The sequence below is a fragment of the Oryctolagus cuniculus genome, chromosome 19, assembly GCF_051225735.1.
Source record: "Oryctolagus cuniculus isolate XC-2025 breed Fujian yellow rabbit chromosome 19, ASM5122573v1, whole genome shotgun sequence".
Classification (NCBI taxonomy): domain Eukaryota; kingdom Metazoa; phylum Chordata; class Mammalia; order Lagomorpha; family Leporidae; genus Oryctolagus; species Oryctolagus cuniculus.
This window is the reverse complement of record NC_142885.1, coordinates 61,748,680-61,769,338: the sequence shown is the minus strand read 5'-3', so window position 1 is coordinate 61,769,338 and position 20,659 is coordinate 61,748,680. Positions and strand designations below refer to the sequence as shown.

Sequence of the window (20,659 nt, the reverse complement as noted above, 5' to 3'; positions counted from 1 at the left end):
GTTGCCTCTGAATTAGAACTCTGAGCCAAGGCCAAGATCAGAGTGTGTGCGCTGGCTCTGGCTGCTGCCTGCAGTGAGCCATTCTCGCGAGTGAAGGAAGCACCAGTATGCTCACGTGCCCAGGTCCTCTGAGGCAGTGGTAATACCAGAAGTAACAGATTTCAGAGGCACAGCCCTCCAGTGAGCTGCCTGGACGTGGTGCTAGGAGCGGCTTAGCCCACGCCGGTGCCCCAGCCGTGTCTGCAGCCCCGTCGTGGGCTGTGGCTCCGGTCCTTGGTAGATACCTCCGCATTGATGTGTCTCATTTATGATGCAAATCATTTTGGATTTCTGCAGCCATGAGTAGTGTGAAGAATGTTGGGAGTATTTTCAGAATAATTTATGATTTGAGAAAATCCAGGCATTCTGGCGTCACCACCTCAACTCCCAGAGCTTGTCCTTTCAGGAATTTGGAAAGACTCTTTGGGGAGAGGATTTCCGAGGGGAATGGCTGCCTTGTGGGAACCCCAGAGGTTGCAGGAAAAACACGCCGGGAGAGCAGGGAGAGCCGAGGGCCAGGGCCAGGAGGGAGAGCACTGGGCCAGGCCTGGAGCCCCTTGGGCCGATGGCATGTAAGTCTAGAGAAGGTGTGGCAAGCAGCAGGGGGTCTCCGACAGTAGCCCCTCAGCATGGGAGAGCTGCACTATGACACAGAGCCCTAGGGCTCTGGGGCGAGGGAGCCGCCCTCCTCCTCTGCTGCCATCATGGCTGAGGCCCCACAGAGCAGGTGGCGTCTCTGTTCGCCTCAGCAGTGGCAAGTGCACGCACAAGTCCTCAGGTGCTGGGGCGGGTGGGGAGCGGCAGTGCCTTGGAAGCCCCCAGCCCGCCCTGAGCAAGTAGATCCTGGAGCTGGCAGAGGCCGTGGACAGCAGGGTTTTTTCCGGTGGCGTGCACCTTGCATGGCTCGAAGCTTCCCCCGGGAAGTCCCCACAGTGACCCCTGGTGGGACCAGGACCTCGCATGCCTTTTCAGGAGTCCTGGCCTCGTGGCTCCTGGGATAACTCAGGACAGGTGGAGGCCCTCTGGGCTCGTGGGATCTTGTTTGGACAGGGGGCATGGGGGAAAGCCCCATCCCCAACTCCAAGGGGACCATGGGCAGGCTCGTCCACATCAGAGGAGGCACTGCTGTTCCTGGCAGCCTTTGCCTCCACCTGTGCCCCTCGTCGCTGTCGGAGGGAGAAGGGCCAGCGCCCCTAATTGGGTGTTTCTGCCCAGGGTGGCGGGGTCCCCTCCTCATTGGTTCCTGTGATCTCTCAGCACCGTGCCTGTAGATGCTTGGCACCTTCCACGTATCCGGCAGTGAGAGAGCAGACAAAGCTCACCCACTCCCCACCATGTACCAGGTGCCTGTGGGGTCAGGGCAGGTCATAGCAGTGAGTCAGGCCAGGGAGGTAAAAGGGGTAGGGTTATGAAGTGGAGCTTGTAGGCCCCAATGAAAGGCCTTGGCCACTACTCACCTGGTTGAAGATTGCTGTATGGGACTGCTGGTTACTGGGAAAAACTCTGTTTTTTTCTGGAATTAGCAGAAACTCCCATCTTGACACTAAATCTCATGTTCACATTACCTTGGGGACTCATTTGTGGGCAAACAAAACACCTGTGGGACCCACGTGTCCCGTGTCCAGAGTACCCCAGAGCCAAAAGGGACTGCAGCCGGTGACACTGTTGAGCATGTGAGAAAGCAGGTGGCTGTGGCTGAAGCCGCTAAGGCCCAGCAGTGATGCTGACCAGGTGTTGAGCAGGGCAGCTTTGACAGGCCTCGGGGCCCTGTGTCCCTGGGCCAGCTTGGTACCAGGAGATAGGGGGAGTTCTTTAACACAGGCCTGGCAGACTTCTGCCCAGCATCCAAGTGCAGCCCGTTCGCTCCGCCACCCTCCTCCCTGGGGAGGATTCCAGCCCCGTGTCCTGCTGTTGGGTGTGAAGCATCTGCCTGGGTTTCCATTTCTTCTTTGCGTTTCCTGCCTTCTTAGACAGCCATCAGCATGGCTTGGTTGCCTGTCAAAAGATCACAGCTGATCATTTTTTAAAAGATTTATTTATTTGAGAGGGAGAGACAGAGAAATCTTCCATCTGCTGGTTCACTCCCTAAATGGCTGTGACAGTCAGGGCTGGGCAGTCAAGGCTGAAACCAGGAGCCTGAAATTCCATTAGGGTCTCCCACATGGGTGCAGGGACCCAAACACTTGGGCCATTTTTTGCTGCTTTCCCAGGCATGTGAGTAGGGAGCTGGATTGGAAGTGGCACTGCTGGGACTTGAACTGGCGCTCTGGTACAGGATGCCAGCATTGCAGGTGGCAGCCTAATTCCTTGCACCACAATGCTGGCATCCACAGCCAATTGTTTTGTAATTTTTTTTTCTGCAGCTGAACAGGAAGACTGGGGCCTCGGAGGGCTGTTGTGTCTGTTCAGGGTTGGGGGGCTGGTCTCAGTTATTTGGGTAGAAAAGGAAGTCAGGGCTTTTCACCTGTTGAGCTCCAGAACCAAGTTGTGTTCCTGGGTAGAACTTGCCTGAGGGGGTTCCCTGTGGAGAGACTCTGGCAGGACCTTTCACTGTGGGTGTCCCACTTCTCTCTCTCCACCCGCACCCCAGGCCCTGGTGGGCTTCCTCAGACCTCTGGGGCCTGCTAACGTGGCTTTCTGGGCTGTCACAGCTGGGGGGGGGCCGGCGCTCCTGGAGTCCGGTGGTTGAACGTCCTGAGACACACAGGCTGCAGTGCCGAGGCGGGGACACTGATCTAGCTGGAGGAGCCGGCTCCCGGGGTCCGTGTGAGCGGCAGGACCCCCAGGCCCCACGGGCACGCAGGGGACGGCGAGACGACACCGAGGATGGTTTGGCCCTGCGCCGCCCCAGTTGTCCTCAGGCATCGAGTCCTCGCAGGCTGGATGGGGTGGAGCGGGCGGTGCAGGCTGAGCTTACAGGTGCACGAGTCCGCAGCGGGAGGGAGCACACAGCAGAGCACTCCCCAGCAGCTTCGTGGTCAGTGACTTCCAGATTGCAGGTCCTGGTGCTCCCCAGGAAGTGAGAACAGTGTTTGTCACCGTGTCTCTAACCACCACCTCAGCTCGGGGCCGCAGCCATTGACGTCCCTGCTCCAACCTCTCACTATACAGACGTGCTCTGGGGCTACTTGTCAGAGCTGTCCAAGGTCCCATCCAGTGCCCCTCCTTGGCACTGACTCTCAGAGTGAGTGCTGCCAACAGGGCTGGAGAACCGGGTGGGTGGAGGGGACACCAGGGACTTCCCAGGGCCTTTAGCTCCCTGTGGCCATCCACCCTGATGACCCACCCCGCCCTAACTGGTTTGCCTTCCTTCGTCTCTTAGGCCCAGAAAGGAGCCCAGCACTGGCCCCAGGCCCCACACGGTCTGCTGGCTTGGCCAGTGTCACTCAGGATTGCTGCCTAAGAACAGGATTCCATGTTTTTCTTTTTCGCACGGGAGGACTTGCTGCGCCAGAGCTGTGGGGGGTGTTCTCACTTTCTTGCTCCGGGAGGGCAGGTTGAGATACTGCAAACACAACAGGGGCTGAGCCGTGCCGTTGGGGTTTGGGATGTGGAGTGTTTCGTGATGTGTGCCGTGAAGGCACCGACAGGACTGCATCCTCCCTGGCAAAGGGGGCTCAAGGCCATGCCATGCGCTCTCTTGGTGCTCATGGATTAACCCCTTTAAGGGCTTTGGGCCTTGATTTCCTCATCTATAAAATGGGACTGACGATAGTTCCTACCTTGGAACATCGGAGGTGCTTAGTACCAGGCACATAATAGTTGCTCGCTGGATTAGCGGTGGCTGCAGGAAAACCAGCAGTTGCTGTTGTCACTGGGCGTGAGCCCAGCTACTGAGCCCCTTAGAGCCCACGTACAGCTCAGCATCACGCGGCCAGGCCACAGGGGCCAGTTCTGGAAGAGCCCAGCAGGGGAGTGGTACGGGGGGACCTGAGAGACAGCGTCCACTTCTCCACGGCTGCTCCCCTTCTGCCCGGAAGTCATCCGGGCGATTCAGGAGCCTGGGCCCTGTGCCCTCTCAGCGTAGAGGCAGCGTCCCCAGGGCCACACCCTGTGTTGCTGAACGCAGAGGCCAGCCTGCCAAGCGCGAGATTCCTCCAAGCCGGCGGCCCCTCTTTCCATCCTGTAAACCGGTCACGTGGTGGACGGCTGTCAGCATCTCACAGGACTCACACGGCAGCATGGCACGTGATGGAAACACAGAGACGTGGGGTCCAGCAGGCCTGCGTTCAGATCCCAGCTCTGCTGCCCTGCAGCCCGGCAGGCCTGGCCTCTGTCCACCTCCACCTCCGGCCGGCCTTAGAATGGGGCTGGTGGCAGAGCCCTCAGAGGCTTGGTGAGGGGGTCGAAAGCAAGCCCCCTTCGACGGCCGCTCTCAGAGGGAAGCTGTTTTGACTGCAGCCTTATTTTTTTGAGTTTGTAGAAAGTATCTTACTTTACTCCCAAAATCATGTGAGTTGGGAGCTTAGATATTATCACAACTGCTTGCCCTCCTTCGTGTCTTTTATTTTTAAACGCAGGAGCATCTGAGAGAGGGAAGCGGATCAGTTATGTGGGGCACAGTCACCGCCTCCACCTTGGGCCGCGTCCTAAGACGTCTGCCCCAGGACCCCAGCAGCTGACCATGTCCGCCGACTCAGCTGCCTCATCCCGCTGACACATCGGCCATCTTGGCGGTTGCTTCTCCGTGGGCTGAGCAATGTCATGGCCTTGCGTGTTTCCCCTTGCACTTTCTAAATGGTGTCTTGCAGGGGGAGGCTTTGCGGGCTGCCTCATCAGGGATCGGCTGCCGGGTTTGTGCCGTGTGATAGACAGCCACAGCGCTCGGGTCGCCCACAGCGGTAACAGCACACTGCTCCTACAAGAGGCCATGGCCGGGGCTCGGCTGGGCTCGGCTGGGCTCAGCTGGCCTTGGCTGGCCTTGGCTGGCCTCAGCTGAGCTCGCTGCCACGCCCTGGCTCCAGGGTGACGAGACCATGCTGCACTGTTGTCTGTATAGCACAGGCAAGAGCCAGGAGAGCCGGGTTCCCTCTAAAGGCTCCTGTGCCATTCTGATCAGCTGTGTCCTGTTGGCTGACACCATCACCAGGGCACAACGTCACAAGGCGGGCATGAGAGCCAGTGTGGGAGGCACCGCAGAGCCGTGGGCAGATGGAAGGCTGGGTTCATTTACGCAGCAGCCGCATGTGGGTAACTTGTCTAGGGAGCACGGGGAAGGCAGTGTGAGTGTGTGGTGCGGCTGAGAAACTCCTGGGCAGCTGTTTCCCACAGCGAGAAAAGTGTCCTTTCTATGGAGCTGGGCAGTCACCTCTGCAGAGGCCGGCTCCTTCCACTCAGCACGGCCCCCGGAGAGCTGGCCAAGCTGCTGGGCGTAGCCCTGGCTTCTTCCTCCTTAGGGCTGTGGCTCCACCCCAGGTTGTTCAGCCATTCACAAGAGACACTGTGTTGTCTGCAGTTGGGTTAGCAGCCTTGCCTGGAGCCGATGCGAACACCGCGGGGCTGCGTTCTGCATGAGCAGCAGCGGGACGGCCGGGGCAGGCGGAGGACGGCGGCTCTGCCGGGCATCTTCCAGGGGGACCGCACCATCGCAGGCGGCAGCAGAACTCCACCCGCTTGCCTTTCCCGCCTTCTGGAAGCCACCGCGTCGGGGCGCCTTCCTTGCTGCCCCTGGGGCTCTGCCCTCTGCTGCCCGCTCACACGGACCCCATGATTGCACCTGGCCCACGTAGGTAGGCCCGCTCGTCCCCCCACCTGAGAATCTTCCTGCAGTCCCGCTGCAAAGCCCCTGGGGTCACAAGGAGGGGTTGGGACGTGGCCATGTTTGGGGGGCACTGTTCCTCTGGCCCTCCACTCTGTCGGGTAGGAAGTGCTTGAGGAGGGGACACAGAGGGACAGGCAGCCCTGCACGCTCCGAGCAGTCGGCAGCCCTCTCTCCTGCCCTGGGCCACAGCTGGTCCCCTGTCTATGCCCCGCCCCCTCGCAGGTTTGACGGTGCAGTGGACACCGGGCGTCTCTCCCAGTCCACCTGCTGTCACCTTTGTGATCTTTCCGAGTCGTGCATTGTCTCCAAGGCCTGGAGCTGCATGTGTGTGGGGGGGACACCGGGGTGGGGGGTTGGGGAGTGAACCCCTTCTCAGCAGATCGCTGTGCGTGCCCGCAAGGACTCTGCTGTGTGAACACGCATCGTGGAGGGGATGCGATGCGCGCTCGGCAGCGGGCACACCATCAGTAACGGTGCTCAGTGTTCCTGAGCACATCCCTGTGCCAGCACTAGCCACAGTGCTCCCCCGAGGGTGGTCACCACGCCGAGGCCCACTTTACACACGGGGAGACTGAGGCTCAGAGCTGCTGATGGGGAGTGAGAGTGGCCCCGGTCACGGCCACTGCGGCACATGGACTTTAACCTCCCTCCCCCCTCAGCGGCTGCCCCCTCCACAAGATTCCTCCGCCAGGCCTGCTCCTGCCACTCCCCCATCAGGGCCACTAAGGGGAGGACACTCTAGGGGACACTCTGCCAGCCCTCAGAGAAAGAGCAATCAGAAGATAGGGGAGGCAGTGACGAGGAGTCGGCCCTGGCCTCATGGAGCTCTACAGCGTTACTGAGTAATTGGTTTGCCATGTTGTTCTATCCATGTGAGAGCCGTGCACCCCAGAGGAGGGGCTGATGGTCCCAGGGGTGCAGCCGGCACAGCCCCACGGCCACACAGCAAACGCTCAGCCACTTTCCCAGCTGGTGCCTGCCAGACTCCCAGCCCTGGGGCTGCTCCTGCCGGGGCTCGTGGGCTCACACAGCCGTGGTGTTCTGATGGTGGTGGCCTTGCTCAGGACTGTGCCCGCACAGAGACTACGGGCTCCTGGGGCTCACTGCTGGTGGGAGACTGGTCTGCAGCAGATGGAGGAGCCCACGTCCTCTGGAGCTCAGACGTCGGGAGAGCGAGGATGGGGCTGGCTCCTTCTCTTCTCAACACGGGCACAGCCCTTTGCTGCCATGGAGCCTCCAAGCAGAGGGCAAGTTGATAGTTAGCACATGAGCAGCCCCGCCATTCCCCAAACCAGGGGTCCACACAGAGCTGGCAGACAACATCTGGCTGACAACTTGGTTTTATAAGTGTACCTTTATTGGCACACAGCCGCACTCATTCATTTGTGTACTGTGGCTGCTTCAGTTCATTTTTTGTAGAAATTTGAGAGGCAGAGAGAGAGAGAATGCACTCCTGTCCATCGGTTCATTCCCCAGATGCCCACAGTGACCAGGGCTGGACTGGGGCCAACATTGGGAGCCAAGAACTCAGTTCGGGTTTCCCACGTGGGTAGCAGGAACCCAGTTTCTTGAGCTAGCACTGCTGCCTCCCACGGTCTGCATTAGCAGCAAGCCAGAGTCAGGAGCTGGAGCCCAGAGTGAAACTCATGTGCTCTGATGAGGGACATGGGTGCCTCAGTTGGCACCTTAACCACTAGGCTGACCGCACGCCTTGGTGTCCTGGCCGCATGTACTTGCTATGGGATCTGTGATGGGAAGAGCTTGCCAGCCTCTTCCCTCCCCTGTGCCCCCGGGGCCCTGTGCTGGGAGGACTGAGTTCCAGAGGGTCACTGCTCGCTGTCTTTGCAGACAGGAGTGGTCAGGAGATGGGTGTGGGATGAGAGAGCCTGCCCCTTCTGCCTCTGAGACCTTGGGCAAGTTCGTTCAGCTCTCCTGGCCTCAGCTGTCGCGTCTGTAAGTCAGCAGTGGCACGCGCCTTGTGGGGCTGTGCTGAGAGCAGGCATAGCAGTGGACATGCAGTGCCCACTGGTGCCCGGCTCGTGATGAAAGCAGCTCATGCGTTTGCCATCTCTGCCGCTCCTGCTGCTGCAGTGGGTATCGGCAGGAAGCCAGGCCTGCTGTCAGAGCAGAGAGCGGCCTCAGTTACCTCCTCTAGGAAACGGGCACCATCGTACCCCTCCCCTGGGGGTTGCTGAGAGACTGTAAGGAGATCCACACTTGTAAGCTTCCCTCTCCTTGGCCAGGGGCAGGATTGCGCTCTGGGAGTCACGGGTGCGTGACCACAACAGGGTCTAGGTCTTGTCGGAGGCCTTTCCTGCAGCAGTTGGGATGACCCTGTGGTTCCCCCTTCCTCCGGTCACTGTGCTGTGTGGCCTTGGTTGACTGTCGCCTGTGGAACCATCCTTGCCCTCCAGGAACGCGTCCTCCAGTGTGGAACTGTCCAGTGTGCTACTGCCCTTGGGTCGCTTGCATCTTGTCGGGGACCTGTACATGTTCATTAGGCCTGGAGCTCTCTTTGCCTCTGGTGTCTCCGTGTGGCTCTCGAGTCCTGGCAATGCCGGCTGGTGCCTTTGTGTGGCTCTCGTGTCCTGGCAATGCCGGCCTTGTAGAGCGCGGTAGGAAGTGCTCCTTCCTGAAGGACTGGCACAGACGCTTCCTGCATGTTCCAGCGAATTCTCAGCTCATCAGGTCCAGAGCTTTCCTTAGTGGGAGACCTTTGATTGTTGATTCCTTTCGAGTTCCAAGTCTGTTCAGATTTATTTCCCCATCCGTTTCATCTGGGCTGTCCAGTCTGTGGGTGCTGTGTAATCGCTCATGGCGTTCTTAGGATCCTATGCACTTCCCTAGAACCAGTGGTCCCAAGCCCCCTGCTTCTGATTTTAGTAACTGAAGTCTCTGTTTCTTAGGCCATCTATTGTCAGTACTGTACTCCTTTCAAAGAACCAACTTCTCATCTCCCTTTCTTCCCCTCATCTTTATTAAGTTTCCTCTCTTCTAGCTTCGGTTTCCATCTTTACTTCTGGTTTTCTTTATGCTGTAAAGCTGGCTTCTCCCGGTGAAAGCCTCTCTAGCCATACCCTCCTCCCCAGCACTGCTCCTGCCACCCTCCTTAGGTTTTGTTCTGTTGTTTCTTGTTTTCCTTGGTCGCTAAGTACATTCTCATACCCGTGTTAATGCTTCTGTGAGCTCTCGGTTATGCGAGAGTGTTGCTTACTTCCCACAGGTCTGGGAATGTTCCAGTCTCCCTTTGGTTGCCGACTCCTGACCTGGTCTGTTGACTGCAGAAGAGACCATGTCAAAAATCTGTTGAGACGTAACCGGTGGCCTAACTTACCCCGGAAAACACCCCCGTGCCCTGGAGACGAGCACGTTCCGTGCCTGCTGAGTGCAGTACTCTGCTTCTGGGAGGGCCAGCTGGCCGCAGGAAGCCCCCTGGTCGGTCTGGTTTAGCAGGGGATGTACTGTGTGCAGGGGTGTGTTTTACACAGTGAGGGCATCCGTGCAAGGGGGTGAGCAGCCCGGGGACAGCCCCTTGGCACTGCCAGGGTTGCCCACCTGTAAGTGCCAAACAGGGACCCTCGCAGGTGTGCTGAACCCGTCGCTGGCCCTCGGCTGCTGTGGGGGTGACGTTTCCGAATGAGCCAGGCCACAGAGGGTGCAGGTAATGAAAGCGGGCAGAATGAAGGCCGCAGGTGGAGGAGATGGTGGCAGGAGCTGGGGTCAGTGTGCAGGTGGGGGCTGCAGACTTCCACCAGAGCCTGAGGGGTCCCCTGGAAAATTGCAGCCTTCCCCACGGGGCACACGGGCCTGTGGGCAGCTCCTTCATCACACAGCGCGTGAGAGCGGAGTCTCACCCCAGCCGTAGAACCCTGCAGACCCTGGCTGCTGCCTCTGGCTTCCGGCAGCTCAGCCCCAGGGGCTTCCTGCCCAGAGTCACTTCTCAGAAGGGACGGCCCTGGGGGAGCCCGAGCAGCTCAGCTGCTGTGGGACATTGAATTTTTTTTAAGATTTATTTATTGATTTGAAAGAGCTACGGGGGGGGGGGGGGGGGGCCTTCCGTCTGCTGGTTCACTCCCCAGATGGCCACAACAGCCAGAACTGTGCCAGTCCGAATCCAGGATCCTGGAGCTTCCTCTGGGTCTCCCACGTGGGTGCAGGGGCCCAAGGACGTGGGCCATCTTCTACTGCTTTCCCAGGCCATAGCAGAGAGCTGGGTCAGAAGTGGAGCAGCCAGGACTTGAACCGGCGCCCATATGGGATGACAGCACTGCAGGTGCCGGCCCTGGGACATTGATTTTTATGACATCTGAGGGCCCAGCGTGTAGCTTTTGAGGGGCATCCAGTGAAAAGTGCACCACAGTAACGAGTGGGGCAGCCTGGGTCCGGGTCCCCGCCCTGGGTGGCGTTTTTGTTTTTCACCCACAGACTGGAGCTGCCCAGCCCGGGGCTGGAATTGCACAGTAACGAGGCGCCCGGTGGGTCACCACTGTAGGAGTCTCCCTCCTCCTCGCTGTGCTCAGCTCCACAAGGATGAGTGGGGCATAAATACCCAACGGGTGGATAATTATAATTACCGAGAACAAGAGGGAGGAATCCACTCCTTAATCCATGTAGAACTGCTGTGATTACAGCTTGTTTTGACTGGAAACCCAGGCAAACATGATGAGAAAATTAGAGGCATTGCAGTAGCTACCTTGCATGCAAGTGCATTTATTAAAGGAAATTTTAAGTATAAAAGGTTAGGATTGCTTTCAAAATACATGAAAATAAGAGGAGAAGAATTAATCCCAACATTGAAAGGTGACATCGGGGGCGGGGGCTGTGGGACAGCCGGGTAAGCCAGTGCTGGGGACGCTGGCACCCCACACCAGCCAGCCGGGGTGGGGGCCAGCTGCTCCACTTCAGCCCCGGCTTCCTGCCAGAGCACCTGGGAAGGCAGAGCAGGTGGCCCAAGCACGTGGGCTCTTGCTGTGCAGCGGGGAGACCCGGATGGAGTTTTGGGCTTCTGGCTTGGGGCCGTTCGTGGAGTGAAACAGTGAATGGAAGATCCCTGTCATTCTGCTTTTCAAAGAGTAAGTTATTTTTTTAAAACATGGGGGAAACTAGAAAACAAGGAGGTGGGGAGGTAGACAAGTCTGGGGCACCCACACAGAGATGGGAGGGACTGAGCCCAGCTGAGGCAACAGCTGCGTCATCGACTAAAAGCTGGGCACACAGCTCTGCGGTGTGTGGTGTAGGGAGGAGAGCAGGCAGGGAACAGGGGCTGGGTCAGGTGGGGATGCTGGGAGCCAGGACGGCTCCTGTTGTGTGGGAAACCAGAGCTGGCAGGGTCTGCTGTGGGGCTGGACAGGGACGTGAGAGTGCCGAGTTGGACGGTGCTACCACGGCTCTGAGAGGCATGGGAAGGGCAGAGTTGCCTTTCACAGGTGGAGAAGGCAGAGGGCCTGGGGCAGCAGGCGGTGGCCTTTGTCGTTTGTGAGACATCGACTGGGCATTGAACCCCAGAGTGTGGGACATAGGTCTGCACCCAGGGGGGATCATCCCAGGCCCAACCTCGGGGAAGAGGTGCCCCAGCTACCCACCTGTAGAGCCTGGTCGAGGAGGGGCAGCCACCCTGGAAGATGGGGAATCTGGGAGAGAACAGGGAACATGGGGGCCCAGGCGAGGGGTCACAGACAAGGGGCAGAAAGGCTCTTTCCAAGAGGGCAGTCTTCTGGGCCCAGTGAGGGGTCAGTAACCCGGGAGGAGCTGTGTGTGGGAGTCAGGAAGCCCTGAGTTTGACACCCGGTCATGTCCTTCCCAGCTATTCGAGGTCTTGTGGCATTACCCAGCCCCTGCAGCTCAGGTTCCGCTCACAGCCTTGTGAGCAGGTGTGGCCAGATCGATGAGCTGGGCCTGGAGCTACCCTATGGCAGGCCTGGTCCTTGTCCTCTCTGCAGGGAGCTTTCTGTGCCTCAAGCCTGGGCCGCAGGAGCAGCATGGATGCAATGAGGTGCTGTCACGCACAGCGGCTGTTCTATGCCGTATCCTGCCCTTTCGGCCTCCACAGTGCCGGGGTCCTGCTCTCGGGGCAGAGATGCAGGGCCCAGCAGGGCTTTGCAAGGGCATGGTGCTCTCTGCGCTGGAGGCCAGGGAAGGGTCCCCAGGGGCTGATGATTTCAGCCACAGCTGTCATCTACCGCGAGCCACCCTGTCTCGAGGGCCATGGAGAACACCCCTGGCCTGCGTGCCCTTTGTTCTTGGTTGTGTGACACAGCTGCGACCATTTTTCCATCCTAGACGGGCAGGGGGAGGGGCTGCAGTGTAAGTGCCTTGTTCCGGATGGCAGCCCGGTGTGTCCAGCGGTATCTGGGGCCCTTCCCCTCTCCCAGCGGCAGCTCCTGTCTCCAGGGCCCCCCACCCCTCACCAGGGCTGCTGCTGGGCGTCCTGGCTACCCCGGTCAGGTGTGTTCTGTGTGTAGGAAGAGGGCGGCAGAGAGAAATCCGCTTCTTTTATGCCTGACCCAGGACGTGCAAGCATGCCTACCAACAGCGGTGGCCGCAGCAGGTGCCGGCAGCCATCCTGTGCTTCCTGGGGCCCTGGACCGGGCAGCTGCTGTGCTTGCTCTCGCCCAGGTCTTTGCACAAAGCTCAGGCTCACCCCCGTTTCATAAACCCGAGACTGGTCGCTGAGCTGAAGTCCTCAGCAGAAGCGGGAGGCCGGGAAAGTGATTTCCCATGCAGGGCTCGAAGTGCCCTGACCAGTGGCCCAGGCCAGCCGGACAGAAGGGAAGAGCCCCCTACCTAGCAGCTCAGGCCCAGGGGCCACTGAGCCTCCAGGACTTGGACAAGTGCAGCTCCAGGACACAGAGCTCAGGGCTGAGGGGTTGGGCAGGGGTACTACTGCCTCCGGCCTGTTTTAGTTAATGGAGCCTTAACTTGAACTCCCTGCAGCCTGGCACCAAGGCGCTGTTCTGATACCTCGTGGGACCTCCCCGCAGCTCTGAGAGGTGGGAACTGAAGGGCCTGCGTCCGGTGGGAGTCCTGTCCCCTGGCCAGTCTGGCCTCTTGTCCCTGCCGTGTGTCCAGCGAAGGACCCCTGGGTCCTTGGCCTCTGTGTCCCAAGATGGATCAGTGCCCATCAGGCTCATGAGACGAAGCAGGGGTTTCGTGCCCTCCTCTGCATCAGCAGGGTTGGAGGAGTGGTGCCAGGGACGGTCACGGCCACCACTCAGCAGCCAGACTGGGGAAGGGCTGGGATTCCCACACAGCTCTGCACCTGTGCACGCAGCTGGGGGAGGAAAGCGCAGTATGTGGGGCAGTACCAGGGCCGAGGCCGTGCAGGACTCCCTGTAGGACCTGCTCCAGGGTGCAGCTCGAGAGCCATGGACGGTTCCCCTTGCATCATGTCCTTGTGGGGTTCAGGGCTCTGTGCCCTGGATCAGCAGGCCTGGCCTCCATAGGACTGCAGGGGCATACAGCTGTGGCCACACAGCTGGAGAGCTCAGAACCCAGCCCTTGCCCTCTGTGGGGTTTGTAGGTGGTTGCCTCTTTCCTGCTGCAAAGGCGGAGCTACACGGTTACGGGGGCCTCAGCACCTCAAGTGCCCACAAGCTGACCTACCCACAGCAGGCGGGATGTGTGGGGCCGCTCTCGGTGCTGTGAGAGGACAGTCCCAGGGGAGACAGGGCACAGAGCCAGGAGCAGGTGCAGCACATGTGTGGGGCATCCCCCTCCTTGGAGGGCCCTCAGGAAGTGCACCCCCGTGTGCACTGTCACCCTGCAGGGACACGTCGTAAGTGCTGACCCTGGTTGGTGGGGGCGGGGGCGGGAGGCTCCCCTCTTACACGTGTGTCTCGGTCTGCCTCATCCTGCCCTGCTTTCTGTGGCCCGTGCTCAAAGCAATGAGGTCACACAGTGGATTTCAGAGGCTGCAGCGCTGAGGTGGGGAAGCGGAGGCAGGAGGAGCTCGGGCCTCCTGTTGTCAACTGTGAGGAGGTTCACGTAGAAGAGGGTCTGGTGAGCAATCTTTCCATAGCAGACTCCGCGCTCGGGATCGCCAGTTCCAAGCTTTTGCTGTGCCATAAAAGTACCAAGGCTTGGGGTGCAGGGAGAGGTGCTGTTGAACCAGGCGTTTCTTCATCGCGGGGAAGCGATCACACTCCTAAGCGAGCTGCCATCCAGAGGGGGAACCGGCCGCACTGTCATCTCCTAGTGGTCCTCCGTCCTCAGATGAGGCCAGGGCTGGAGTGACCACAGGTGCCCAGAAAATACCAGCAACCCCTCGTTGCCACGCGTGGTCGTCTCCTGCCCACAAACCTTCGCGGCTGGGGGTGCTTTGGGCTCTCCGCCTTCCCTGTGCGCCGCCACATTCAGTCCACCAGTGAGCCACCTTCAACCTCAGCAAAATGGATCCCCCTCTTTGGAGCTGGTGACTTTTCCCCAGTTCTAACTGCTTTGAAGCTGTGGCTGTCTGTGCTGGCGGGCGGGCGGGGGCCCTGGCACCATCTGAAAAGGAGCAGAGACCAAGTCCTGTGCACGCAGAGCGATGCACGTCCTTGGAGCTGGGTGCTGTGCGCTGGGGTTTTCTTAGAAGTTCCCGGGGGGTTCTGAAGTCGATCCAGGGCGCGAAGCACCGTTCCCTCAGCGTGGGGAGCAGGTGCCGAGCTAGGCCTCGGTCCCCGTCGCGGGCTCCTGGGAGGCTGTGGCCACTCTCGCAGCGTCCGAACCTGGGGCCCGCCGCCCTCGGGCTCTGCGCACCACGGAAGCTGGGCGAATTGCCCTCCTCTGGGTCACCTGGGGTGGGGCTGGGCTGGAGGGCACACGCGGTCCATGGTCACTGAGAGAGCACCCTCCTCCGCTCGCGCTTCTGCTCCCGGCAGGGTCGTGCTCTGCTGTTCCCACGCCACTGTCATCAGTGGCTCGTGGCTGCGTCTGGCCTGCGGTGTCCCCTCTTAGCCGGGGGACTTGTGCGGTTAAGCCTGTGTTTTTCCCCGCTCACCTTTTGTGACTGTAATTGTGGTGTTTTGCAAAGCCCTTGCCCTCCTTTGGCTGAGATGTGCTTTCATTGGAAGATTGAGGGAAATTGAGGGAAACTGTGGCGAGTCCGCGGTGGTACATTTTCTGTGTTAACATGGAGTCCAGGACAGACCCCGAGAGCGGGGTCAGACCCACTGGGCCCGGGCGAGACGGAGCACCGCCTTCGCCATGTGGACTTCCTGTGTCTCCTCGTGCCTGCCCGTGGGAGCTGGGAGGTCACTCCCCCTCCTGAGGGCTGCTGCTGCTGTCCTCACTCCCGGCCCCTCCCCTGCTCTTACAGGGACCTCGCCCCGCCCGGAGAGCCCCTCAACAACAGCCGGCCCAGAGTGGCTTCCCGCTTCCCCAAGCTGTCCCGGGGCCACCCCAGGGAGACGCGCAACGTGGAACCCCAGAGCGGCGACCTGTGACCTCAGCAAGACCCCAGATGTGGGCCCAAATCCTGCGCCAGGTGCCTCCGACCCGGCCATGGCTGCCGACCCCTGACTTCCCGGAGCAACGTCACGGCCACCACCGGATCCCGCAGGAAACCCCTCCTCACGGGCCGCGGGCCATTCCGATTAAACTGGTCAGTCTCGGAGCCGGGCAGCCTCTCGCTGGACAGACTGGGGCAGCCCAGAGCTGCCCCCCAGGGTCTGCCCTGGGCACCCGTGGTCCTTCCTCCAGCTCAGGGGCCAGGCAGAGAGGGGGTTCCCGGCTGGGCCAGGAGCCCCTTCGTCGACATGCACAGTGCGAACGTTTCACAGGGACAGAGGGCCGGCCCGAATCGGCCACCCGACGCCTTCCCACGCGGGAACCAGAATGACCCTCAGCCTGTCTCCCTCTGGCTGCACCCTGTGGACTTCCCCCTCCCACCTGGGCCCCGCCATGGCCCAGCCTCTGCAGGCCTTGGCCCCCAGCCCGCAGTGGCACTGAACTTGCGCTCCTGGGGAAGCCCCCTCCCTGGCCGGCTTCAGCCGCCCCTGCAGCTTGTGGGGCAGGGGGAGGCTCAGGTACCTGTGATGCGGCAGAGACCTGGGCCACACGCACAGCGGCAGCCTTGGGCGCAGGCTCAAGGGAGATCTGGCCCCGAGCGCCCCGCTGATGGCGCCACAGCAGTGGACCCCAGACGCAGCTCCCACTCTGCACAGGGACCCCTGCAGTCACCCGTTCCCGACGCACCCTCTGCCCCCAGCGTGCTGTGCTCGGGGCAGATCCCTGTGTCCCCGAGGTTGCTCCTGTGTCACAGCAAGGCCTTGCAGGCACAGGGTGAGGACCCCGAGCCCCGCCTCCCGCGAGCCGTGTCAGCTGGGTCCTGGGACCCAGCCAGTGACCAGCTTAACCTCCAGGCCCACGGAGCTGCCCCCCCCCCCCCGAGGGCTAAGAGCCCTGCAGCAGCGGAGCTCAGACACAGAGCAGGTGCAGTTCTGGGAGGAACGTGGAGAGCGAGGCCAGCCTGCACCCGGTCCCCTGCCTGGCGCGGAGGCAGACGCAAGGACGTCCACACGAGGAAGACACGGTGGGTTCCGTGGGAGCGGCTTCGGCTCAGTGGCTCAAACTGGGCACTCGGCCCTAGCGAGCACGGATCCTTTCCCAGCTGGGGATGAGCTGAGCCCCACCGAGGAACAGGCCTGAGCAGCTTCTGGGGTGGCCCGGGCCAGGTGAGGCTGACCGCGCCTGACCGAGGAGTGCGAGGATGGCGTGCGGCTCCCAGAACCTGAGACCACCGGGCCCAGGAGGCAGCGCAGCCCCACTGTGCGCTCACTTCTCCCGGCTGCTCTGGCTGGTGGCTCTGAGGCTGAGCTCCTGGACCTTGCCCAGTTGAAGACGGAGCGGGCCTGCGCTGCCCACTCGCCTGTCCCGGCTCTACCTCCCTGTGCAGGGCGCCTGTCCCCTGTCCTGTCCCCAGTCCCCTTCCCAGCCCATGAGGCAGTGAGCCCAGTGCAAATCCTCACCCTCCCCAGCCACCCCCAGGAACCTTCCTGGCGTCCTGCAGAGTCCAGCAAAAAAAGGGGGGGGGCGACCTCCAACCCACAGCCTCTGAGAACAGGGGCGCCCCTGCGTGCACCCCAGAACTGCTGCCTGCCCATTTTTAAAGCCTCCTCACTCTCAGAACAGCTGCCCTGCCCTCCATACAGACTGAACACGCCTCCCCAGGGCCACCTGCCGGCTCTGCCCCGTCTCGTGACCGTGCACGGCAAGCCACCCTCGGGTCACCCCCCCGTCACTCAGTGTCCCTCGCGTGAGAGCCCGGAGCGGCCCATGACACACTGGTTCCAGAACCTTCCCCAGAGCCTCCAGTGGAGCCGCGTGGGATGCTCGGCCATGGCTGTGCGCTGCTTGGAGCCTGCCCGCCCCACCCTCTGGTGCCAAGAGCGGGCTTCAGCCTGAGACACCGGGGACTTCAGAGGCCTGGAGAAGAACCAGACGAGGACCTGGATCCCGTCATGCCGCCGCTGGGGGAGGCACCGTGAGCTGCCCTCCAGCCTGGACCCAGCGCAGAGGGCTGGCCGCCCTGCTCCTCTGAGCCGTCGCCCAGGAAGGACCTGCTGGAGCTCACAGCCACCTCCATGAGCAGGGAAGAACCTCCGAGAGGGGAAGCTGAGGGTCCACCTCCCTTGCCAAGGCCGTGCAAGTCTAGGACCCCTGCCACAAGCAGGCGCCCAGGCTGGGTCCGTGCGAGGAAGGCGCCCTGCCTGCTCAGGGTCTGCGGGTGCCAACACAGATGCTGGCCTTGGGGTCCACCGTCTTCTCCTTTCTCACCACTGCTCCAGGTGAAGCAAAACTCAGAAAGGACAGGGCTGGGTGGCGGTGTCTCCCCTTGAAAGAGATGATCAAGTTTCCAAATATGGACCCCGCCTGCACAGCCGCTTCCAGCTCAGCCCCGTCTCGTCACAGGCCCACGCTGCTGGCCGTGGGTGCAGGCTGCCAGCCTGGGGGAGAGGAGGCAGCGCCCCGCAGGAGGCTGGCTGAGTGCAGGTGAGCACTGGCTTCGCCCGGGGCCTCCCGGCTGCCCAGGGAACCTGGTTCAGATACAGTGCCTGGCGCCTCCTAGCACAAGTTCCTCAGGACAGCACACGCCATGTGTTGGGCCTTTAACCAGCAGAGGCAACCGCAGGCCACTTGTGCATCCCTGGCTGACACAGCTGCAGCGCGGGCTGCCCGGCCCTGGGCACTGGAGGTCCCCTCGTCGCTGCCCAGGTGAGGAGAGCGCCGGGGCTGAGGGGCAGCCCCAGACACAAGGCTGGCCTTGGGGGTCCCAGCAGGCCCCCCTCTCTGGTGCCCACTGCACAGCTTCCTCCAGGCCAGGCCTGGCTTCCCTGCACTGGCCCAGCCCCACCTAACCGACGGCAAAGCGAGGGCTGCACTGCCAGCCCTTGGGACCTGCCCATCACACCGGCCCGGAGGCCCAGGCACTCATCGTCGGACTTCCTCCCAGGGTTCTGCTCCGGCCAGCGCAGCTCTGGCCCTTTCACCCCCACCTGGAGGCCCGTGCCTGTGCGCCAGCGAGGTCTGCGGTCACGGACGTTTGTAGAAGACTCTGCGCTGTTTCCCTACAGCCCATGTTATACCGTGCTGTCTACACCATGCTGTCTACACTGGCTTCTGTGCTCATTTTGCACAGGTAGTATGCCATGTGTTGCATCTGAAGTCTCTGTGCCAAGACATTCCCTTCCATGTTTCGGTCACACCCAAACTTGGTAATGTTTCTCCAAGAAAACCCGAGCTGCTGGATCACCAGGGCCGGGCTCAGCACCGGGGTCTCGGAGCCTTGGGCAGGCCACGGGCCACTGGAATGCAGCTGACCCGTTCATCTCACACTCCTTGTTTTAGCTGTGAGCCATCGCTGTGTCCTGGGCCTGGTCTAGGTAGCGAGCACGCTGTCACAGGTCCCCTCTCCCCCCTGAATCCTAACGAGCGGGTAGGAAGGGCTCCCTTCCATCCGAGTTTTCGGAGACGGCAAACCACAGATCTGTTCACTGAAAGGTGGCCCTGCTGCTGAGGGCCACGCCCGGCTCCCACTGGTGCATCAACGTCTTCCGCTGCAGCTGTGCCTCTGTGAAGTGCCGGGGGGAGGCTTCCCCTCACCAGTACAGGCGCTCTGGCTATCAGAGTGGGACCGCCAGGGGCGCCCTTGTATGGCCTGGGATGGAGGACACAGGAGGGCAGACGGCACACCTGCAGCGTAGGCTTGGGGATGGTGACGGTCTGTCGTGGGCACAGTGGGGGAGCTGAGAATTCAAGCAGCCTCTGAACTCCCAGCCCTGCCCTGCCACACTCCGTGCCCGTGGGCGTCGTCACCCCGCCAGTCCCCAGCTGTGCCCTCCTACACTCACTGCCCGTGGGCATCGTCATCACCCCGCCAGTCCCTGGCACCCCCAGGGAGGGCAGACATGCAGATGGCGGTGGGCACTGTAGGATTATCCTAACCACCCTTTTGCGTTAAGGTTTACAGGACAGAATTTTTAAACAAATGTGTTTAATTTTCTAAAACCTCTTGTATTAAAATTTTCTTTTGGAATAAGCTGTGGCAATTTTGTTACAATCTGGTTGAGATAAACTTTACGATGACAAAATTAATACAGTGACATTTTATAAATTATGTAACCTGCTCACGGCCTCCCAGGTTGTCTCCGTTCTTTCTCGACAGCGGGGCCTCAGGCATGACCAGTACAGGGTCGGCAAAGCGTCCGGAGCCATCACACGCCTGGACGGCAGCAGCCCCAGCGGGGCGCCGATGGGGGTCAGGGGGACACAAGCCCGCTTTGAGTCCATTTGGTCATCGGGCAGCTCCACATGAGCTGTCGACGTAGAATCGGAATTGCTCATGGGAAAAAAATGACACTTCACAACAGGTTCCTGCTCATCCACTCCTGAGACGTGCATGGTTAATAGGCACCCACTGTATACCGGGCACTGGGCCCATGGCAGTGAGCAAAATAGTCCCTGCGACCTTGAGCTTCCGTTCAAGGTGAGATAATCAGACGGCAGGAAGCACTGCCAAGGAATCCACAGGCCCCGGGGAGGGCGATCAGGGCCAAGGGTTGACTCCAGATGGCGCAGGCCACACCTTCCCACCAGGCAACGCCGCCGCTTGGGGCTGGACTGTGCCATGTGCTGCGGGAAGCTCAGCGGCCCCCCGCCTCCACCCGCACCGCGCCAGTAGCCGTGACGTTCAGAACCCTCTCCAGACACGGCATGGGGCTGGGCCACAGGACACTCCCTACTGGAGCGACACCGGCACCCACGCCCAGCCCAAGGGACAGACAGAAGGACAGTCCGCTCTCGCACTGTGCACCCCCATGACAGCCGGACAGCCCCTGCACTGAGCGCCGGGTGTAACACTCCTAACCTCACAGCCACGGAGAAAACAAGTGTCTCGGGACAAGAGGCACTCGGGTGCAAGGCAGACCCCACAGCCCAAGAAGGGGAGGGGCGGGGTGCACTCCGTGAGCACCGGGCAAGCAGCTTCCTGTTTATTTCACTCCCGGGCCAGCCCAGTGAGGGGTCCCCAGCCCTGGTCTGAACGAGAACTCCGCTCGTCCCAGTCCGGGCTGCCCAGGACACCCAGCTACGTGTGCATCTCTGCCTCTGCAATCAGTCTGCATGCATTCATTTGAAAGGCAACGTTACAGAGAGCTTCCATCTGCTGGTTCACTTCCCCAATGGCTGCAACAGCCAGGTCTCAGCCAGGAGCCAAGCACTCTCCGGGTCTCCCACGTGGGTGGATGGCACGAAGACCATCCCCTGGGCCTTCCAGGTGCATCAGCTGGGAGCTGGATTGGCCTGGAGCAGTCAGTATGCAATGCTGGCATTGCATGCAGTAACTTAACCTGCTGTGCCACAGCACCGGCCCCTCAAGTA

At 61.0% G+C, this 20,659-nt stretch overlaps 1 protein-coding gene across 6 annotated transcripts in view; it reads left to right on the top strand.

Moving 5' to 3' along the window:
- Positions 1-19,408, top strand: part of SNX29 (sorting nexin 29) — a 473,360-nt gene extending 453,952 nt beyond the window's left edge. For all 6 annotated transcript variants that reach the window (XM_008257737.5, XM_051847819.3, XM_089321668.1 and 3 more), the window contains one exon: positions 15,099-19,408. In XM_008257737.5, the coding sequence (XP_008255959.2) occupies positions 15,099-15,225 (127 nt within the window). In that variant the 3' untranslated portion in view covers positions 15,226-19,408. The remainder of the gene's footprint in view (positions 1-15,098) is intronic.
- Positions 19,409-20,659: the final 1,251 nt, after the last annotated feature.